The sequence below is a fragment of the Chiloscyllium punctatum genome, chromosome 8 (genome assembly GCF_047496795.1).
Source record: "Chiloscyllium punctatum isolate Juve2018m chromosome 8, sChiPun1.3, whole genome shotgun sequence".
Classification (NCBI taxonomy): Eukaryota; Metazoa; Chordata; class Chondrichthyes; order Orectolobiformes; family Hemiscylliidae; genus Chiloscyllium; species Chiloscyllium punctatum.
This window is the reverse complement of record NC_092746.1, coordinates 51,798,298-51,822,383: the sequence shown is the minus strand read 5'-3', so window position 1 is coordinate 51,822,383 and position 24,086 is coordinate 51,798,298. Positions and strand designations below refer to the sequence as shown.

The window sequence follows — 24,086 nt, the reverse complement described above, 5'->3', positions numbered from 1 at the left end:
AAGTCATAGCAGATGCCTAACAGACCAATTCACGGCTGTCCAAGGTGCCATTTACTGAAGTTTGTGAAATTATTAAAGTGTCCTTTGTGACTCTATTGTGCCTGCAGTCATGAAAGTTACAGTATTTTCAATACAGGGTTATTCCAATCTTATAGATCTTCGGCATTTCAAGATGCAGAATAACCAATGATTCAAGAGGTGATCTGTACAATTTTAGAAAGTTTTCAGGCTCATCAGCTTCCACAATGTGCATATCGATATTTGGACAGCTATTTCTGACATCCCAAGGTGCTAGATCTGAATATCACACTCCTATAAATGCTCACAGTCGATCTAAGTATCGACTTCTAATTACTCAACATGCACATGGTTTATACTGCTTGAGGAAAGATCCGATGGTAACATTTGATTTCTGATATGTTGGCCTTTTCTGACCAAGGCATTTGAATTAATTTTTAATGTATGGAGGAAATATTAATACTTGGTATTAAGTTTAAAACTGTTATCTATGGAGGTGACGTCTGTAAAGTAGAACTCAGTTGAAGAGAATGTTCTCACATACAGTATAGCCAACTTTTATATTAAAATAAATTGGAGCTTAGGGAATTACTGGCTTGACTTAAGGAGAAGTGTGCAGCTCCTTTCAACTGTTGTTGTGGGTGATAGGAAGATATCTGTCTGAAAAGTTCAAGACTGTCACTGGTAATGTCAAAGACTATTCCCGATGTAGTGTGCATAGACAGGTCACATTGGTCTTTGATTTTTACCATGATTTTTTGTGAAGCAATACAAAACAAAACTGAAAACCCTGTGCAGCAATTTGTACATCACAATTTTTAAAGTTTTACAGAGCAACAGGATATGGTAGTCTTAACAGAATTGGTATGGATCTCTACAGTTTCACTGACATTGTGTGGCTGACACAAAATGTCTTGAACAGACTATGTTTGAAGTATGTTATATGGTGTTGAAATATAGCATGAAACAGTTCAGTACAACTTAGATATAGTTCGATCGGCATATGTGTTCTGTTACAGACTTGATTTAACTGAGAGTAAGGTATTCATGGCTAGTTATAGTAGACATGGTATTGGTTTGAAGCTTTTTTGCTTTATTGAATGTTGTCATTTGTCAATATAAAATAATTCAATTAAGTGAGCATGACAATATTTTATAGATACTGTATTAATTATGTATTATACTGCTGTTATCAATGGTCAGCATGCAAGCACTGGAAACTATTAGTTCAATTTTTTTTACAGTAATATATAAACATGATTGTATCACTTTCTAGTTACACATTGTGTTTTCCGTAGCAGCATTTTGATATCGTGTTGATTCAGCCAGCCTTTAAACATTTGATTTAAATGGTGAGCAAAACATTCAATAACAATTGGTTTGCATCGCAGGAAATAATATAAAGGGCAAAATAATGTGATCTTCCCAAACTGTCATACCCTTCAGGTGTTAATAAGGCAACTAACAAAAGACCTAAGGGAAACTGTATATTGTATTTGATAGCAGGTGCCACTTATACAGCAATTAGATTTTCTCATTTCTACTGAACGGCTCCAAAAGCCTCAGGGTATCCTCAAAATCTGCTTCCGTTTACCATTCAGCTGTTACTGTCGTTAGGGATGAAATATATTCCCTTGATGTACTGAGCAAACAAATCAGGTTAGTTGATTCATAAGTTCCAATTTATGATTAATTATTACTTTTCATATATAAGGGTTACAGAGGTAGGAAAGTTATCCAACTATTTGTATTAAGTAGGAAGTATTTTAAGGCTGTGTAACTGAACATGATAATATAGCATTTAGAATATGTTTATTCATTGCGTGGGTGGTAACATCTCGACATTGTTCTCTCTGTTGGCTGAATTCACTCTGGACAGGCGACCTGTTAAAATCAATTTGTTTCAAATCCCTGAACACAAGCGCTTGGACTAACATGCCCACTGGAAACATTGCAAAACATGTTCATATTTAATGGTGGGCAAATAGAAAAAACATGTCTGGTCCACATACTTGTATGACATTGCAATATCAAAAGTTGTGTTTCTTCACAACATCTCTAGATTGATCAACTGTTTATGCACATTGGAATTACCACATAATTGAACAACTATATGTTTAGTCCAGACTTACTTTGTCATTAATGAATCTTTGTGACTGATCATCTTTGTCCCAGGTGTGATCCATAATCTTTTTTCCAGCTGTGGGTCATACCTGTCACAAAGGAAGATGGTTGTAGTTGTTACAGGTCAGTCAGCTCAGCTCCAGGACATCTCTGCGGGAGTTTCTCAGGGTAGTGTCCTTGGCCCTGCCATCTTCAGCTGCTTCATCAATTACCTTTCCTCCAGCATAAAGTGGAGAAGTTTGATGATGACTGCACAGTGTTCAGCACCATTAACAACTTCTCAGATACTGCAGCAGTCCATATCTAAATGCAACAAGATCTGGTCAATTTTGGGCTAACAAGTCTCAAGTAACATTCATGCCACACAAGTGTCAGGCAATGATCATCCCCAACACCAGAGAATCTAGTCATCACCCCTTGACAATGGCATTACCATCACTGAACCCCCACCATCAACCTCCTGGGGGTTACCATTAATCAGAAACTGAACTGGGCTTGCTGTATAAATACAGTGGCAACCAAGAGCAGGTTGGAGACTAGGAACTTTACAGTGAGTAAATCACCTCTCGACTTCCCATTTGCAAGTTCCACTCACCATCCTGACGTATTGCCATCTTGTCACTGGGTCAAGATCTTTCTCACTAACAACAGGTGAACTACAATGGTTCATGAAGACAGCTCACCACCATCTTCTCAAAGGTAACTCGAGATAGACAATAAATGCAGGCCCAATCAAAGATACTTATATCCCATGAATGATTGAAGAAAAGTTAAACATATTACTTTATTGCTATTCTGTTCAATTTTGAGGAAGAATTGTCGCTGAACAGTAGTTCCGTAACTCAACTAAACAAGTATTTTCATATCAAAGTTGTTCACTGCTACAGCTGACGTGATATATCAGTGGAAACCTTTTAAACACATCACTGATATCTTTTTGATTAACTACCCATTGTACCATGTCAACTAATCATATCAACATTTATACAAGAAATGGAGAAAATATGATTCAAGAAAAGTACAACATGGTAACCTTTATTAATTTACAGTGTTTGATCCACTTTGATTAACATCAATATAAATGGTTGATCACATTTTGAGAATATGGAACAATGGCGTAAACTACAGAAATTTGTAAGTGGCACGCTATCTGATTAAACGACCTCTTACCTTGTTATATGTAGCTGGAGGCCCTGTCAAAGGTATATTCCGAAGAGTTAGATCAGCATGCAGCACATCCCTCAGTTCTATGAATCAATCCCAACTTATGCTTGGCTTGACTACCTTCAACGGGAACACTCACTGTAAGTACAAATCTCTGGATGAAATCTCTATATTGGCATTGTGCCAGGATTGTAATCTGAGGATGGTAAAGAATGTTAAGGCTGTAGAGATGGTTTAGAATAAGAACACCCAATATTTTCTTAGCCTTAAGCCTGTAGGTTATGAGAAAAGCTCCAACGTTTACTCAGCATTTAAGAAAAGCATGATTTATGGTCGAAGTTTTAAACAGGGAAGGTAATGGAGAAGAGCAGAGGCAATGATCCAACACTTGATCCCTCAAAACTCCTTCACCACTAATTAGAGAATCAAGTCCAACATTTTTGAAATAGACTTTTAAAATAGTGATGGGAAAGGATAGATTGGATCTAAAAGTTGAAGTTCTAGATTGGAGGAAGGCCAATTTTGACGTCATTAGACAAGAACTTTCAAAAGTTGATTGGGGGCAGATGTTCGCAGATAAAGGGACAGCTGGAAAATGGGAAGCCTTTGAAAATGAGATAACAAGAGTCCAGAGATGTATATTCCTGTTAGGGTGAAAGGCAAGGCTGGTAGGTGTAAGGAATGCTGGATGAGTCGAGAAATTGAGGTTTTGTTAAGAAAAAGAAGGAAGCATACTATTCCTGATGGAGGGTTTTTACCCGAAACGTCGATTTTCCTGCTCCTCGGATGCTGCCTGAACTGCTGTGCTTTTCCAGCACCACTCTAATCTAGAATCTGGTTTCCAGTATCTGCAGTCATTGTTTTTACTTGGAAGGAAGCATACGTCAAGTATAGGCAGCAGAGATCAAGTGAATCCTTAGGGTATAAAGGCAGTAGGAGAATACTTAAGAGGGCAATCAGGACGGCAAAAAGGGGACATGACATAGCTTTGGCAAATAAGGTTAAGGAGAATTCAAAGGGACTCTATAAATACATTAAGGATAAGAAGGTCACTAGGGAGAGAATAGGGCCCCTCAAAGATCAACAAGGCAGTCTATGTGTGAAACCATAGGAACATACAACATAGAACATTACAGCGCAGTACTGGCCCTTCAGCCCTCAATGTGCTTCCTCACGTCGGTACAAATCTGAAATCCATCTATCCTACACTATTCCATTTTAATTCATATGTTTATCCAATGACCATTTAAATGCCCTTAAAGTTGGTGTCTACAACTGTTGCAGGCAGTGCGTTCCACGCCCCTACTCTCTGAGTAAAGAAACTACCTCTGACTTCTGTCCTATATCTATCACTCCTCAATTTAAAGCTATGTCTCCTCGAGCTGGCCATCAGCATTCGAGAAAAAAGGCTCTCACTATCCACCCTGTCTAACCCAGGACTTGGGGGAGATACTAAATGAGTATTTTACATCAGTGTTTACTGTGGAGAAGATATGGAAGATATAGAATGTGATTTAATAGATGGTCACATCTTGAAAACTGCCTGTATTATAGAGGAGGAGGTGCTGATATCTTAAAAGGTGGATAAATCGCCAGGACCTGATCAGGTGTACCCTAGAACTCTGTGGGATGCTAGGGAAGTGATTGCTGGGCCCGTTGCTGAGAAATTTGTATCATCGATAGTCACAGGTAAGGTACCAGGAGATTGGAGGTTGGCTAACGTGATACCACTGTTTAAGAAGGGTGGTAAGGAAAAGCAGGGGATCTGTAGACCAGTGAGCCTGACATTGGTGGTGGACAACTTGTTGGGGGGAGTCCTGAAGGAACAAGATTTACATGCATTTGGAAAGGCAAGAACTGATTAGGGATCGTCAACATGTCTTTGTGTGTTGGAAATAATGTCTCACGAACTTGACTGAGTTTTTTGAAGATGTAACAAAAAGGATTGATGAGGGAAGAACGATGAACATGATCTATATGGACTTCAGTAAGGTGTTCGACAAGTTTCCTCATGTTAGACTGGTTAGCAAGGTTAGATCTCATGGAATACAGAGGCAAAGTAGCTATTTGCATACGGAACTGGCTTGAAGGTAGAAGACAGAGGGTGATGGTGCAGGATTGTTTTTCAGACTGGAGGCCTGTGACAAGTGGTGTGCCACAAGGATCAGTGCTGGGTCCACTGCTTTTCATCATTTATATAAATAATTTGGATGTGAACATATGAGGTATAGTTAGTACGTTTGCAGATGACACCACAATTGTAGGTGTAGTGGATAGCAAAAAAGTTTACCTCCGGGTCCAACAAGATCTTGATCAGATGGGCCAAGGAGTGGCAGATGGAGTTTAATTTAGATAAATGTGAGTTTATGCATTTTGGAAAGGCAAATCAGAGCAGGACTTAGACACTTAATTGTAAGGTCTTGGGGAGTGTTGCTAAGCAAAGAGACCTTGGAGTGCAGGTTCATAGTTCCTTGAAAGTGCAGTCGCAGGTAGACAGGGTAGTGAAGAAGGCGTTTGGTATGCTTTCCTTTATTGGTCAGAGCATTGAGTATAGGAGTTGGGAGGTCATGTTGCAGCTATACAAGACATTGTTTAGCCCACGTTTGGAATATTGTGTGCATTTCTGGTCTCCCTCCTATTAGAAGGATGTTGAGAATCTTGAAAGGGTTCAGAAAAGATTTACAAGGATGTTGCCAGGGTTGGAGGACTTGAGCTACAAGGAGAGGCTGAATAGGCTGGGGCTGTTTTCCCTGGCATTCCAGAGGTGAAGGGATGACCTTATAGAGGTTTATAACATCATGAGGGGCATTGATAGGGTAAATCTACAAGGTATTTTCCCTGGGGTGGGGGAGTCCAGAACTAGAGGACATAGGTTTAGGGTGAGAGAGGAAAGATATAAAAGGGTCATAAGGGGCAACTTTTTCATGCAGAGTATGCATGTATGTGTATGGAATGAGCTGCCAGAGGAAGTGGTGGAGGCTGGTACAATTACAACATTTAAAAGGCATTTGGATGGTTATATGGATAAGAGGGGTTTAGAGGGATATGGGCCAAGCTCTGGCAAATGGGACTAGATTAGGTTGGGATATTTGGACAAGTTGGACCAAAGGGTCTGGTTCTGTGTACTACATCTCTATGACTCTTTGTCACTTGCCTGGATAGATACAGCAACAACAGCTCCAAGGAGTTTAATATTATCAAGAAAAGAATACTCTGTTTGATTTCTTTCAAATTATTCAATACTTACTTTATGCACACACCTATCTCTCGGATACCTACCAGTAACATGCTAAAATTATTCTAAAATCATCTATGTTGCAATGGCTGCTGCCACTAGCATGGACAAAAGGAACAAAGAAATGGAAACACCGTCATCTCTGAACACCGCTTCCCAGTCTCACATCTTTCAATATATAACCACTTCCCATTATCAATATCAGGTCACATGAATAGAATTTCTCAACTTACATCACTATGGGAGCATCATTGTTAGAAGGATTGCAGTTGGTCAACTTGAAGATTCCTGACCATTTTCTCAATGTAAGTGTATCATTGACAACATAAGCACATTTAATATTTCAGTACAGTTGGATTGGATAGAAGGATCAAATTCATTACTATAAAATCCTTAGGTGGAAAATTAATTTAACCACCAGAGTGTATACACGCTAATTATAATTAGTAGTGTTACTAATGAATCATCATTAGCCTCATTTTCTTTCTATTTTTGTGTTTGTCTTGATTAGATCATCAACAGACTTTGGGTTAACCTGGAAAGTCTGCTAATGACCTTCAACTCTAGCTCTCCACCAGCTCTCTTGACTCCTCTACTATATGTACATTGTTCAACTACTTTTCTGGCCTCCAGTCTTGAATGAGCTGCTGTTTTACCAAATGAAGATTGTGAAGGACAAAGTCAACATGTAAACTTTACCTCAAACTGTATACTCTCATCACTTATATCATTTGTCTTTCCAGCCACTGGGCAAAATTATTTGTAACATCAGCATTTATCTTCAGCTTCTGACAATGTATAATCTCTATCATGCAGAGTGCCAACTACCAGCTCTGTAAGCTAATTAGCCTCTTCCTTAATCAGTCTGCTACTGAAACACTAAACCGTACTTTTTAAACTCTCGATTACACCGTATAGATTGAGGATTGCTTTGCTGAGCACCTCACCAATCTATATGCCTAAGCTTTTGGTCGTCTGTCATTTTAATTCTCCATTTCACTTCTGAGGCCTTTCTGGTCTCTTCTCAACCTTCTACACTGTTCCAAAGAATCTCAACAGAAACTAGCAGCATCTGTGCAGAGAAGCCAAGGTTAATGTTTTGAGTCTAGTGACACTTGTTCAGAACTGATGGTATTCGTATTTATCTTGATGACAAGGGGTGGGGGTAAAGGAGGGAGTGGACAGATGGAGTCAGAGTCCAGAGAGAGAGAGAGAGACTAAATGTTAGACAGACAAAGGGAGTGTTGATAGTTAGCCAGGGAAGAGGAAAAGCAACATAGGTGATCATGAGGACTATGAATGGGTGAAAACGGGGTGCTTGCTCTGAAATCAATCCATGTCATGACAAGATCCGGGATGTCAAGTGTGTAAAAGACATGGAAGGTGGTGTTCAGGCTCAAAAAATATTGAACGTGATAGGATTGTGTCTTTTTATGAGGATCCACCTATTCATATTTACATAATTACTTACATAATGAAATGGAGAGGTTTACTACCTCAAGGTTGTCAATGTAAAGTGGAGTAATGGCACTGGCCAGAGCATTGGGATTAGCTCCCAGTGGGGATGAGCGATTGCAGTAAATAAAGGGTTGGTGAATTTCAGCCTTGTTCTTTGAGATTTTTCCCAGTCCTCTTGTGTCCTTTGCAGCAAAGATCAAGACTAATTGCGATATGGCTGGTCAGCAGCAAGGGGCCAAAGGTATTGTTGAATGTTGCTTTGGTTAGCTAGGTCTAAGGAATGAAGAAGCTGATGTTACTGTGTAGTCAGAATGTGCACGAGAAAGCTAGCAATGATAAGGCTTATCCAATTTTAATTTCTCTGTAATCCTGTGGTATTGGGAGGATGGCACTCTTAGTTTATCATTGTAAATAAATATATATGGTGATGAAAAATCTTTTAAGATGGCCAGAAATCTTTGCTCGATGGTGATGACATCTCGTCCCCTTACTGATGCTTCCCTGCTCATGATGTACATAATCCAACAAGGTCATGTATTGCACGTCAGCAGAAGCTCAAGTTCTGATCAGTAAATAACAAAGAGTGTAAAGGTTATCATCTGTTGTCAAAAGAGTTTTAAAAAATAAATTGGCAAAGTCAACTTCAGTCAGAAGACAAAGGTACCATGTACAAAGATAAACAGAGAATCTAGGCTCAATTTAAATAGAATTTTGTTTGATGACACTTGGTGTGTATGCACATTTACAGATCACATTTTTGTGTTACATATCAAGATATCTTATTGAAGACATTAGTTGTAATGGATCCCCTTATTTAAGGAATGCTATTATTTCATTGCAGCAGTTCAGAGAAGGTTCTTGAGGATTGCCTGATGAGGAAAAAGTTAACTAAGGTTAAAAGTTTGGGTCTCTAGAGTTTATAACAATGAGGATTGATCTCATTGAGATATATAGGATCTTAAGGGGCTTGACAGGGTGAAGACTGAGAGGATGTTTCTAGTCTAAGACTACAGGGCACAGGCTCAGAATAAAGGCATGCCAATTTAAGATGGAGATGAGGAGGAATTTCTTCTGATGTTTGTGTGTCTTTGGGGGTTGAGGGTCAGAGTTCTTGTGTGTATTTAAGAATGAGATAGATTCTAGATTAGTAGGGGAAGTCACAAGTTATATGTAAAGAGTAGGAAGGTGGGCGTGAGGAATATTGATCAGTGATGTTAAATGGTGGAACAGGCTTGAGAGGCCGAACAGCCTACATCTGTTTCTATTTTTTACGGTCTCAAAGAGAATGAAGAGTCAGGGGCGCAGTTAGGCATTCAGTGGCTTTAAGGAACAGTGCACGATGGTGTGTTGCCTTCCTGGTGCCAGTGTCAAGGGTTTCTCTTAGTGGCTACAAGACATTCTGCAAGGGGAGGGTGAACATCAAGAGGTCATGGTCCAAACTGGAACTTAACGACACAGGCAGGAAGGGTTTAGAAAGTTAGGCAGCAAGTTGAAAAGCAGGACTTCCAGGATTGTAATCTTGGGATTACTTTCCATCCCACATGCTAATGAGACCAGAAAAATGAAAATCGTACAGTTGAATACACACCTGAAGAGCTGGTGTAGGAGGAAGGAATTCAGATATCTGGATCATTGGGATCTTTTCCATGGCAGGTTGGATCTATACAGAAAGGACAGGTTGCACCAGAATGGAAAGGCACAAACATTCTTGCCGGGAGGTTTGCTACTGCTACTCAGAAGGGTTTAAACTAATTTGACTACATGGCGGAAACTAGAGCAGCAGGTCAGCATGTATGGAGAAGATAGAGGTTAATAAGATGAACAAGTAGAGCCAGTTTAATGAACAAGACAGGACTACCAAAAGTAGGTACAGGAGAAAGAAATAATAAAAAGATGTTAAAAGGACGGAATAGAGGATGTAGCCAGAATTAGTTTTTTTTATACAAATGTACAGTGTAAGGAATAATTAAATGAGCTGCAGGCTCAGCTTCAAATTGGAATCTATGATATTGTAGCCATTACAGAGACATGGCTGCAGGATGGTCAGGACTGGAAACTAGACACAGTAGGGATGGAGAAAATGACAGAGGCGGGTGGAGTAGTATTACTGATTACAAAATCATGTCTATGGCGAGGGAAGATGTAAAAGGGGAATGCACCCAGTGGACACCTGGGTGGAACTGACAAACAGTAAAGAAGCAACAATAGTGTCACATTATAAACTGGTAGCAGATTAGAAGTGCTAGAAGGTATAAATGCTGGAATTAAGTAACGATGTAGCAAAGGCAAACCAGTAAGGGTGGCACAGTGGCTGAGTGGTTAGCACTGCAGCCTCACAGTGCCAGGGACCTGGGTTCAATTCCAGCTTCGGGCAACTGCCTATGTGGAGATTGCACATTTTCCATATGTCTGCGCGGGTTTCCTCCCACAATCCAAAGATGTGCAGGTTAGGTGAATTGGCCATGCTAAATTGCCCATAGTGTTCAGGGATGTGTAGGTTAAATGCATTAGTCAGGGTACTCTTCGGAGGGTCAGTGTGGACTTGTTGGGCCATAGGGCATGTATTCCACACTGGTATTCTATCTATGGCATGAATAGGCAATTGTAATCTTAGAGAGACCTACCAAAAAGGTTGCAAATGTCTACAGTCTGTATGGGAGAGTTTCCTGTTGTCATAAGCCTTGAATGCAACAAAGGAACCAGCAATATTGGATTTGGTCATGAGCATTGAGCCTGATTTAATTACTGACCTAGTTCATGAGCATTTGTCAAATAGTGATCATAACATGATCAAGTTTCATGTAGCACTTATAAGAGATAAGCAAAGATCAGATACGAGAATTTTGGATTTAAGTAAGGCAATGGAGACTGTTCACAGTAAACAAGAAAGACAATAAGAGGAGATCTTATAGTTATATAAAAATAAAGCAGCTGGTTAGGAGTACTATAGGTCACTCTGCTATAACAGGTGTTTCATCAGTGCGAATTGGCTGTAATGCGATTGACAAATTGTGGATGTTGTTTGGATAATGCAAACTTGCTAGCAAATGGTATAGCAATTTTCTATTAGTGATCTTCTACAGCGCAATTCTGTAATTTTCCATAGTGCGTTTTCTATAGGTGAGGTTGCAGAGAAATTCTGCTGTTGTGTTATAGCAGAACAAACTCTATTGGCACCCTCAAGGCTGGGAGTGGGGAGATTGTCAATGACCATAAGTAAATCATCAATAACAGGGAAATTAATGGAACTGAAGAGTGACACATCCCCGAGACCTGATGTTAAAGGAGGTCGGAGAGCACCCTGCCAATGCCTTACCATATCTAATTTCTCTGGATTCAGGAGTTCCATCTCTGCAATGGAAATTTGCTTCTCTCACTCTGCTCATTAAGATGGGTGACCAATGGAAAGAAGCGAATTATAGATCAGTTAGTCTAACATCTGTGGTAGGAAAATTGTTGGCATTTATAATCAAGGATAGAACAACTGATTACTTCAAACTTCAGGGAGAGTCAGCATGGATTCATGAAAGGTAGGCCATGCCTGACAAACTTCAAAATTTTTTTGAAGAAGTGACAACGGTGGTGGACAAGGGTAAGTTGATGGATGTTGTTTATATGGACTGCCAGAAGGCTTTTCATTAAGAACCACATATACGGTTGTCAGCTAAGGTAGGAGCTTGCAGAATTGAGAGCAAATTACTGACATGGATAAGAAATTGGTCGAGTGTCAGGAAACAAGGTTTGAATAATAGATAAGTACTCAAATTGGCAGGACATGACTAGTGTCCCACAGGGATATAGAAATAGAAACATAGAAAAAATACAGCGCAGTATAGGCCCTTTGGCCCTCGATGTTGCGCCGATCCAAGCCCACCTAACCTACACTAGCCCACTATCCTCCATATGCCTATCCAATGCCCGTTTAAATGCCCATAAAGAGGGAGAGTCCACCACTGCTACTGGCAGGGCATTCCATGAACTCACGACTCGCTGAATAACGAATCTACCCCTAACATCTGTCCTATACCTACCACCCCTTAATTTAAAGCTATGCCCCCTCATAATAGCTGACTCCATACGTGGAAAAAGGTTCTCATGGTCAACCCTATCTAAACCCCTAATCATCTTGTACACCTCTACCAAGTCACCCCTAAACCTTCTTTTCTCCAATGAAAACAGCCCCAAGTGCTTCAGCCTTTCCTCATACGATCTTCCTACCATACCAGGTAACATCCTGGTAAACCTCCTCTGCACCCGTTCCAGTGCCTCCACATCCTTCCTATAGTATGGCAACCAAAACTGCACACAATACTTCAGATGCGGCCGCACCAGAGTCTTATACAACTGCAACATAACCTCAGGACTCCGGAACTCAATTCCTCTACCAATAAAAGCCAGTACACCATATGCCTTCTTCACCGCACTATTTACCTGGGTGGCAACTTTCAGAGATCTGTGTACATGGACACCAAAATCCCTCTGCTCATCCACACTACCAAGTATCCGACCATTAGCCCAGTACCCCATCTTTTTGTTACTCATACCAAAATGAATCACCTCACACTTACCCACATTGAACTCCATTTGCCACCTTTCTGCCCAGCTCTGCAGCTTATCTATATCCCGTTGTAACCTGACACATCCTTCCTCACGGTCAACAACTCCACCGACTTTCGTATCATCTGCAAACTTGCTCACCCAACCTTCTAGCCCCTCCTCCAGGTCATTTATAAAAATGACAAACAGCAATGGTCCCAAAACAGATCCTTGCGGAACACTGCTAGTAACTGCACTCAAAGATGAACCTTTACCATCAACTACTACCCTCTGTCTCCTTCCAGCCAGCCAAACCTCCAACTCACCCTCAATGCCATACCTCCATATTTTTTGCAGTAGCCTACCACGGGGAACCTTATCAAACGCCTTACTAAAATCCATATACAATCACATCTACTGCTTTACCCTCGTCCACCTCTTTAGTCACCTTCTCAAAGAATTCAATAAGGTTTGTGAGGCACAACCTGCCCTTCACAAAACCATGCTGACTATCCTTGATCACATAATTCCTATCCAGATGTTCATAAATCCTATCCCTTACAATTCTCTTTAAGACTTTGCCCACAACAGAAGTGAGACTCACCGGCCTATAGTTACTAGGATTATCCCTACTCCCCTTCTTGAACAAGGGAACCACATTTGCTATCCTCCAGTCTTCTGGCACTATTCCTGTAGACAACGAGGACATAAAAATCAAGGCCAATGGCTCTGCAATCTCCTCCCTTGCTTTCCAGAGAATCCTAGGATAAATGCCATCAGGCCCAGGGTACTTATCTATTTTCACCCTTTCCAGAATTTCCAACACCTCTTCCCTACATACCTCAAAGTCGTCCATTCTAATTAATTGTGACTCAGTATTCACATTGGCAACAATGTCCTGTTCCTGAGTGAATACTGACGAAAAGTATTCATTCAGTGTCTCCCCAATCTCTTCAGCCTCCACACGCAACTTCCCACTACTATCCTTGACTAGACCTATTCCTACCCTAGTCATTCTTTTATTCCTGACATACCTATAGAAAGCCTTTGAGTTTTCCCTAATCCTACCAACTAAGGACTTTTCGTGTCCCCTCCTTGCTGCTCTTAGCGCTCTCTTCAGATCCTTCCTGGCTACCTTATAACTCTCAATCGCCCCAACTGAACCTTTACGCCTCATCTTTACATAGGCCGCCCTCTTCCCTTTAACAAGGGATTCCAATTCCTTTTTAAACCACAGCTCCCTCACACGACCCTTTCCTCCCTGCCTGACAGGTACATAGTTGTCAAGGGCACTCAATAGCTGCTCCTTGAACAAGCTCCACATATCAATTGCGTCCTTCCCTTGAAGCCTACTTTTCCAAGCCACGCATCCTAAGTCGTGCCTCACCGCATCATAATTTCCCTGCCCCCAGCTATAACTCTTGCCCTGCAGTGTACACTTATCCCTCTCCACCACTAGAGTAAAAGTCACCAAATTGTGGTCACTGTCCCCAAAGTGCTCACCTACCTCTAATTCTAACACCTGGCCTGGTTCGTTACCCAGAACCAAATAATTATGGCGTCACCTCTTGTTGGCCTGTCTACATAGTGTGTCAGGAAACCCTCCTGCACACATTGGACAAACACCGACCCATCTAACAAACTCAAGCTATAGCTTTCCCAGTCAGTATCTGGGAAGTTAAAGTCCCCCATAACAACCACCCTATTACTTTCATATGTTTTGAGACCTCAAATTTATCATAATATTCATTAAGGAATTGGATAATGGCATGAAAAATCAAATATCCAAATTTACTGATGACCACAAAATTGGGCAGCATTGTAGACAGTGTGGTCGAGAGTGTGGTACTGGAAAAGCATAGCAGGATCCAAGGAGCAGGAGAATCAACGTTTTGGGCAGAAGCCCTTCATCAGGAATGAGGCTTATGGGCCGGGATGCTAAGGGATAAATGGAAGGGGGCGGTAGCTGAGAATGTGATAGATACGAACATTTACCTACTCCTCCTCTTTGGATGCTGCCTGACCTGTTGTGCTTTTCCAGCACCACACTCTTACTCTGATCTCCAGCATCGACAGTCCTCACTTCCTCCCAGCATTGTAGACTGTGTTGATGACATGATATTGACAGATTAAGTGAATGCATAAAGCTGTCGCAGATGGATTTTAATTTGAGAAAATGTGAGGTTATTCCATTTCAGACCGAGAAAGGATAGATCAGGGTATTTTTTAGAAGGTACAAAATTTAATACTGTGGCTGTCCAATAAGATTTGAGGGTCAGGTGTATATCTGTTTAAAATACCACAGACAGTTGCAGAAAATAGTCAAGGTGGCTACTGGAATGCTGCTCTTCAAATCTGAAGGACTGGAGTACAATGTTGCAATCATACAAAATCCTAATTAGATCTCACAGAGTATTGTGAGCAGATTAGGACACCACACCTTCGGAATGATTTGGAGGTGCCAATGTTGGACTGGTGTGTGCAAAGTTGAAAATCTCAACACCAGGTTATAGTCCAATGGTTTATTTGGAAGCACTAGCTTTCAGAGTGCTGCTCCTGTATCAGGTGGCTGTGCACATGAAGAAGGAACAGCACTCCAAAAGCTAGTGCTTCCCAATAAACCTTTTGGACTATAACCTGGTGTTGTGAGATTTTCAACTTTGTACGCCTTAGGAAGGATGTTTGGCCGTGGAGGGAGTTCGACACAGGTTTACAACGATAATACCTGAACTTCAGGGGTTGAGTTAATGAGAAGAGATTAGACAAATTGGGCCTTTATTCTCGAATTTAGAACGTTAAGGGATGGTTTCATCAAAACTTTCAGGATATTATCAGGGTAGATAAACTATTTCCAGTGGTTGAATAAATGAGAAGTAGGGACATAATCTAAAAATTAGGGCCAGACCATTCAGGAGAGATGTTACAAAGCACTTCTACATGGAAAGAGTAGTGGAGGTTTGGAACTCTCTTCCTCAAACAGTAGTCAATGCCAATGCAATTGTTAATAAAAAATTTGTATCGCTTAAGATTTAAATTTAAGCAAAGGGATATGGGCCCAAGGTAGGCATATTGCATTATGCATCTTTATCTTATATTTTTAACTCTAATCCTACTCTTCTGCATTTCTTTTTATTTATGAAAGTGGTCTGACAGTTTAAAAAAGGGAGCCTATTATCTGAACTAGATTTTAATATCACTGTTAAACTCTAATGGGAAGAGTACACCATAATCAAGCCCCACAACTCCACAAGCCATACTAAAAATACAAATGTTTTATTAAATCACCAGAATGGTCAAAATGTTTCTGTTTATTGCTGTTATCCAGAACAGAAGAGACTATCACCATACTTCAGTCAACTCGAGTTTATTATAAGCAAACTTATTCTTACAATAAGTGGTCAAACTGGTTATCAACTAAGTTATTCTGCAGAATGAAACTGCACCTCCTTAATCCCAAAGGCACACACAATAATACAACTCCGAAATAGAATGGATTTTTTTCTTTAAAAAATGGGAAAAATATCCCAGTTGAGCCAAGCATCCAACCTGAAATAGTTTTAAAGACTTCTTTAAAAATGAGGTGGTCTCTTACTGAAACATAAGCACAAAATGTTGCATATTTGGTTTTAACAATAAAGTAGATGTTCATTTCACAAAAGAAGATAAAATAAAATAAAATAGAATAAACAAACAAACTTTTTATACATAATGCAAATTTAGAGATGTTGAAACTGACAGTAAATCATAATCCCATTGCTCCAAAAAACTTTCTTTACCAATCCAAGAAACATCTCTACAGTATCCAGTAACACCCTTTGTACAGTCTTCACCCCAGATGAAAACAAATCTTTCTCCAACACCTCAATCCACTTAATTTATCTGTGACTTCAAGTCCCAGTGTGAAATATCCAAGAGATTATTCCTGGAGTTTTCATACAGTTGAATTTAAATGTCCTCAGTTTCTACAGAGTCTTATCTAAACACTTCTGCTCTGGGACTATTACTAAACTCCTCTAAGGTAATCTAGTTTGTATCTTCTCCCTTTCTCAAGAGAATTGCTCAATACAACCAACAGCTTTTGCGGAACTTCCCCAGCCTAAACAGCAAAAATATTTTTCCCAAGCTATGGGTATTTCCTTTATGCTTTAAAAAAAGCATCAATTCCAGAATTTTCCAGTAGAAGTCTTGACACAATTGTTCACCTTGTTCAGTGGTAAACTAAAGAAAGCACTATGGCTACAGAAATATTGATAAATAATTAAACTCTTCACACAGAAAAAACTTCATCTGTCATTAATTCAACAGTAAAGATCCAAACTTAAATATTAAAAATATATACATCACTCAGCCTACAAAACAGAACTTAAGAGGAAGCTGAGGATATCGATTTCTGCAATTTCCTTAGTTATGTATCTTCTAGGAACCTGAAAGATCTGTGCAGCTTGTTCTGCAAGGTTTCTTTTTTTGCAGAGACGTTTTTCCACCATTTTTGTGTTTACATGTTTATACCATACTGATACACCATTTTCAAATGTTTCACTATGATATAAACATGTAAACACACACGATATAAACCATAAACTCACACTTACATTAACTCCTCCTCAAAAATCTATGCAAGGCACTTGTTAGAAGACAGTTGTAATATTGTGATCAATTATCTAAGGAAAGATATATTTGCTTTGATTTTTATTGTCATGTGTACTCGAATACAGTGAAAAGTGTAAAATGTCACCATTCAAGGTGCCATCTTAGGTGCAAATACCTAGGTACAGAATCTTAACAACAAGATAGAAAGGAAGAAACAAAGTTAAGATATACATTGGCATTAAAGACTGTCCAGAGAAAGTTCACTCAGCTAATCCCAGGTGTGGAGGGACTGCCTTTGAGGAGAGGTTGAGTGGATCAATCCTGTAATCATTGGAATATAGAACAATGCAAAGTAACGTTATTAAAACATACAAGATTCTTAGGAGACTTGACAGTAGATGAAGAAAGGTACTTTCGCTTGTCAAAAAGTCTGGTACCAGAGGGCATAATCAAAATAAAGTTACCAGAGATCAAAGGGCTGCTCTGTCATTTTGAAGTGATGACTACTGGTTGACTTGAACCTGAGGGTCACTAAACCCTCACACATTTAAGACAGATGAGGAGCGATTTCATCTCTGAAAGTCTTTGACTAAGTTCAATCAAGTGACTTTCTAATGTCTATTGAATCTCTGCTTTCATCTGAGCTTGTTTTTCTGGCCTTTGGCGATAAGCATGAAGTTTTGTATACTGAGTCCTTCATATCATAAAATTGTACACCTTGTTTATCTCGACAGGTTTCTTTCTATAATTAGATTAATATGTTACCCAATATTTCCATTGTCCTTCCTCTATGTACAAGAATATAGTGTCTAACTATCCCACCATTTCAGAGCAAGCTAAATGGATCTTCAGAGGTTCATTTTGTGAATGGTCTACATTTCCTTCTGCTTCATGCTCACTGCCTTAGTCATGTTCCACTATTCTTACAACCTGACATATTTGTTCCAACATATTTATATCATAAAACTGACAGTTCTTCCTACGATCTGAGGTGTCTATCAGATCATTTTACTAATCCTCTTAAAAACCTTTATGAACCAGTCAATCATACTTTCAGTCTGATATCACTCTAAAGCTCCTCCTATGGTTGATATACTGTGGACTTGGTGTTCAACTGTATTAGAGTCATAGAGATGTACAGCATGGAAACAGACCCTTTGGTCAAACCCATCCATGCCGACCGGATATCCCAACCCAATTTAGTCCCACCTGCCAGCATCCATATCCTCCAATTCATATACCCATCCAGATGCCTTTTAAATGTTCCAATTGTACCTTCTTCCACCACTTCCTCTGGCAGCTCATTCCATACACATACCACCCTCTGCGTGAAAAAGTTGCCCTTTAGGTGTCTTTTATATCTTTCCCCTCTCACCCTGAACCTATGCCTTCTTGTTCTGGACTCCCCGACCCCAGGGAAAAGACTGTCAATTTATCTTATCCATGCCTCTCACAATTTTGTAAACCTCTATAAGGTCACCCCTCAGCCTCCGACACTCCAGGGAAAACAGATCCAGCCTGTTCAGCCTATAGCTCAAATCCTCCAACCCTGGCAACATCCTTGTAAATCTTTTCTGAACCCTTTCAAGTTTCACAACATCTTTCCGAGAGGAAGGAGACCAGAATTGCACACAATATTCCAACAGTGGCCTAACCAATGTCCTTACATCCGCAACATGGCTTCCCAACTCCTGTACTCAATACTCTGACCAATAAGAGAAAGCATACCAAACACCACCTTCACTATCCTATCTACCCGCGACTCCACTTTCAAGGAGCTATGAACCTGCACTCCAAGGTCTCTTTGTTCAGCAACACTCCCTAGGATCTGACCATTAGTCCTGCTAAGATTTGCTTTCCCAAAATACAGCACCTCGCATTTATCTGATTTAAACTCCATCTATCACTTCTCAGCCCATTGGCCCGTCTGATCAAGATCCTGTTGTAATCTGAGGTAACCTTCTTCACTGTTCACTGCACCTCCAATTTTGGTGTCATCTGCAAACTGACTAACTCTACCTCTTATGCTTGCATCCAAATCATTTATGTAAATGACACCAATCCTTGTGGTCACAGGCCTCCAGTCTGGAAAAACAACCCTCCACCACCACCCTCTGTCTTCTACCTGTGAGCCAGTTCTGTATCCAAATGGCAATTTTGTCCCTGTATTCAGTGAGATCTAACCTTGCTAACCAGTCTCCCATGGGGAAACTTGTCGAACCCCTTATTGAAGTCCACATAGATCACATCTGTCGCTCTGCCCTCCTCAATCCTCTTTGTTACTATTTTTAAAAACTCAATCAAGTTAGTAAGACATAATTTCCGACGCACAAAGCCATGTTGACTATCCCTAATCAGTCCTTGCCTTTCCAAATACATGTACATCCTGTCCCTCAGGATTCCAACCAACAACTTGGCCACCACTGATGTCAGACTCACTGGTCTATAGTTCCCTGGCTTGTCCTTACAACCCTTCTTAAAAACAGTGGCACCACATTAGTCAACCTCCAATCTTCCGGCACCTCACCTGTGACTAATCGATGATACAAATATCTCAGCAAGAGACCCAGCAATCACTTCTCTCGCTTCCCACAGAGTTCTAGGGTACACCTGATCAGGTCCTGGGGATTTATCCACCTTTGTGTTTCAAGATATCCAGCAGTTCCTCCTCTGTAATATGGACATTTTGCAAGATGTCACTATCTATTTCCCTATATTCTATATCTTCCATATCCTTTTCCACAGTAAACACTGATGCAAAGTACTCATTTAGTATCTCCCCTATTTTCTGCAGCTCCACACAAAGGCCGCCTTGCTGATCTTTGAGGGGCCCTATACTCTCTCTAGTTATCCTTTTGCCCTTAATGTATTTGTGAAAACCCTTTGCACTCTCCTTAATTCTACTTGCCAAAGCTATCTCATGTCCCCTTTTTGCCCTCCTGATTTCCTTCTTAAGTATATTCCTACTTCCTTTATACTCTAAAGATTCACTCAATGTATCCTATCTGTACCTGACATATGCTTCCTTCTTTTTTTAACCAAACCCTCAATCTCTTTAGTCATCCGGCATTCCCTATACCTACCAGCCTTCCCTTTCACCCTGACAGGAATATACTTTCTCTGGATTCTCATTATCTCATTTCTGAAGGCTTCCCATTTTCCAGCTGTCCCTTTACCTGCGAACATCTGCCCCCAATCAGTTTTTGAAAGTTCTTGCCTAATACCGTCAAAGTTGGCCTTTACTCCAGTTTAGAACTTCAACTTTTAGATCCTGTCTATCCTTTTCCATCACTATTTTAAATCTAATAGAATTATGGTCGCTAGCCCCAGTCATCTCCCCTGCCTTATTTCCCAAGAGTAGGTCAAGTTTTCCACCTTCTCTCGTAGGTACATCCACAGACTGAATCAGAAAATTTTATTGTACACACTTAAATTCCTCTCCATCTCAACCCTTAACACTCTGGCAGTCCCAGCCTATGTTTGGAAAGTTAAAATCCCCTCCCATAACCACCCTATTATTCTTACAGATAGCTGAAATCTCCTTACAAGTTTGTTTCTCAATATCCTTCTGACTATTAGGTAGTCTATAATACAATCCCAATAAGGTGATCATCCCTTTCTTCTTTCTCAGTTCCACTCAAATAACTTCCCTGGATGTATTTCCAGGAATATCCTCCCTCAGTACAGCTGTAATGGTAGCCCTTATCAAAAAGGCCACCCGCCCCAACCCCCCCCCCCCCCCCCCCAAAACCACCCACCTTACTAGTTTAAATCCTCCTGAGCAGCTCTAGCAAACTTCCCTGCCAGTATATTAGTCCCCTTCCAATTTAGGTGCAATCCGTCCTTGTACAGGTCACGTCTATCCCAAAAGAGATTCCAATGATCAGCCATGCATTCGTCTGCTCTATCCTCCTATTCCTGCCCTCACTAGCTCATAGCACTGGGAGTAATCCAGATATTACTCAAGTACCTCCTTTTTAAATTCCTGCCTAATTCTCTGTAATCTCCCTTCAGAATCTCAACTTTTTCCCTTCCTATGTCGTTGGTTCCAATGCTTACAATGACCTCCTGCTGGCACCCCTCCCCTGTGAAAACATTCTGCACCCTCTCCAAGATATCCTTGATCCAGGCACCAGGGAAGCAACAACATTCTGATTTTTCACTGCAGGCCACAGAAATGTCTGTCTGTATCTCAGACTAGAGTCCCCTATCACAATTGATCTCTTGGAACCTGATGCACCCCTCATTGCATTAGAGCCAGTCTCAATACCAGAAACTTGGCTGTTTGTGCTACATTCCCCTTTGAATTGATCACCCCCTACATTTTCCAAAACAGCATACTTGTTTGAAATGGGGATAGCCACAAAAGACTCCTGAACTAGCTGCCTACGTGTCTTACCTTTCCTGGAGTTAACCCATCTATGTGACTGTATCTGAGACTTTCCCCCTTCCTATACCTGCCATCCATCACATACTGTTGCTGTTGCAAACTCCTCATTGCCTCTAACTGTCTCTCCAGCAGATCCATTCGATCTGATAGGATTCACAACCACCAGTATTTATTGCAGATATAATCCGCAGTAACCCTTAAACTCTCTTTAAACATCCACATCTGACAAGAAGTGTGTATCACTCTACTAAAGGCCATTTTTGCTCCTTCACAATCTACAGACCCAGAAAATAACACCATCTTATTCCTCTACAAAACACTGCCCCAGGTTAAATCAATAGTTATGGCTTATATTTTAGGTTTAATCAGGAGCCATATTTCAAAAAACATATAATCAAGAAAGAACCCACTCTACTCACTTCTGCAGACTTTCTGTAGGCCACACTTAAACCAATTCACTCATCTGTTTCTGTGCTGTGAACTTCGCCCAAACAGTACCTCCAAGATTAGTTGTGAAATTCACTGTTTGTTAATTTTCCCAGATGCACTCTGCTGTTTGAATTCATGTATCGCTGGACATCAAAGGCAGTAACTGTGCAGGATCACTGTGGTGTCAGTTTCTTTCTCTGTTTCTCTCTCTTTCCTGCACTGACCTTACCATATCTTGAAAATTTTTTGGTGTAAAGTTGGAACATTGAAATACAATTTGATCAATCGGCAGTTTAACTGTAGGAAGGAGTTCTGGAAACAAGTTACATCCATAATTATAAGGATACCACATTTAGTTTTTGGCAGCAGTCTAATATCCTACTGAATAGGTCTTCAAAACCTGGTATAGGTAGTAACGTTCCTAATCTGTGGAGGTTCTCTCATAGTCTGACATGTTTTACAGGATTGCGTAAAATCCTTATGGAGATATGATCAGGAAAAATGCTATGTCTCAATGCTTACATTTTCCATGCCCTACTATAGGAATTTAATTGTATACCTGCACTCTCTCTTTATAATATCAGGGTGGTATCACTTTCTGAATAACCATCCACTCCTCTTCGGCAGATTTATGAGGAAGTCTCTTATCTCCTCATTAGAGATCCATTTTTAGCAATCTGGAACTTCTTTTGCCTCAATTTTGTAACACTGGATTTGCTTTTCAAGGCTCAATTCAAGATGGTCTCTTCAATACATCTTTTGAGTTTTCCACATCTTTAAAGAAAGCTTCAGTGATCCTAAGATCTGCCTGTGGTATCACTTTGACCTCTGCTGATCAAGCATTGCTCTGGTCACCACACACAAAGCAAAAATCTGAAACTAGCTCCTACTGATGGAGGTTGGCTCAGTTGGTTAGTTTGCTAATGTGTGATTCAGAATGATGCCAAGACCATAAGTTAAAATTCGATTCCAGCTGAGATAGACTTAGGACTAGGGCAAAAAGACAGGTCCCAAGAGTGGAAGGCAATGGCAAAGCACCACTGGGGAAAAAAAAAGTTGGGAGAAACTTCACATCAAAGCTGTTGAGCTGGATTGCAGATATCGTGTTGCATCAGGATGGGAAATCACAGAATCACAGTTGTTCTAACTCAGGAAGAGATTATTCTACTAATCGTGACTGTATGGGTTGTCCCCAACTAAGCAATGTACTTTGGTCCATTGCTCTCCCTTCTCCCCCTGTACATCCTTCCTTCTCGTATAATAATAAAAGTTGCTGTCAAATGCCTCAACTGAACCAGAATCCACATTCTCAGGGATTGCAGTCCAGAACTTTAAACACACTCTGCCTGAAAAGCCTTCTGCTCCTGTGTTTGTTTTGTAAATTATCTTAAATCTGTGCTTTGTTATTCTCAATTCTGCCACCAGTGAGAAATTATACCTATCTACTCTGTCCAGAACACACTTGAATACCTCTATCAAATCTCCTTTCAATCTTTTTTCCACAGAGAACTGTCTCAATTTCTTCAGTGCGTCTACAAAATTGAAGTTCCTTGTCTGGAGGACCACTGTAATGAAGCTTCTCATACTCCATCTAAAGTATTCCCATATATTCTAATGTGCAGCACCTAGAACTGCATGCAGTGCTACAAGTCGAGGTTGAAGCAGGGTTTTATGCAAGTTTAGAGAGTGAACTAATGACATCTGTTTGAATGCTCGGATGCTGACTTAAAGGAAGCAGATCAGAAATGTCAACACTTCCTTTTAGATATAACAGGGATGATATGTTGGAACTGCATAAAATCCTAGTTGATGCTTGGATGAAGTATAGTGTACACTTTTTATACTTCAGTACAGGCTGTAGTCAGACAAGGATACAGAGAAAAATTCTAAAATTTAAACCAAATATTGCAAATTTTAGCTATACAATAAGTTTAGTTAAATTGGGAGTATTTTCTTCAGAACTGAGGTGCCTGGATTGGGAAGATAGAATGCATTTATATCCCTTTTAAGAGGGGTCAGTCACCTGACCATGAACAGTGATCAGTAAAAGTACTGGGGGGGGGGGGCACAGTTGAGAATATGTTTTCAACAAGATGGTCCAAAAAGAATGTAGAAGCAGAAATCTTCATTACATTTTAAAAC

General features: G+C 40.3%; 1 protein-coding gene across 11 annotated transcripts in view; it reads left to right on the top strand.

Annotated features, from left to right (window-relative positions):
• Positions 1 to 24,086, top strand: part of invs (inversin) — a 282,226-nt gene that overhangs the window by 254,592 nt on the left and 3,548 nt on the right. For 10 of the 11 annotated variants that reach the window (XM_072575544.1, XM_072575542.1, XM_072575547.1 and 7 more), the window contains one exon: positions 3,327 to 3,446. The exons of the other annotated variant lie outside the window; for it this stretch is intronic. In XM_072575544.1, coding sequence (XP_072431645.1) covers positions 3,327 to 3,446 — 120 coding nt within the window. The remainder of the gene's footprint in view (positions 1 to 3,326; positions 3,447 to 24,086) is intronic. 11 annotated transcript variants of the gene reach the window in all.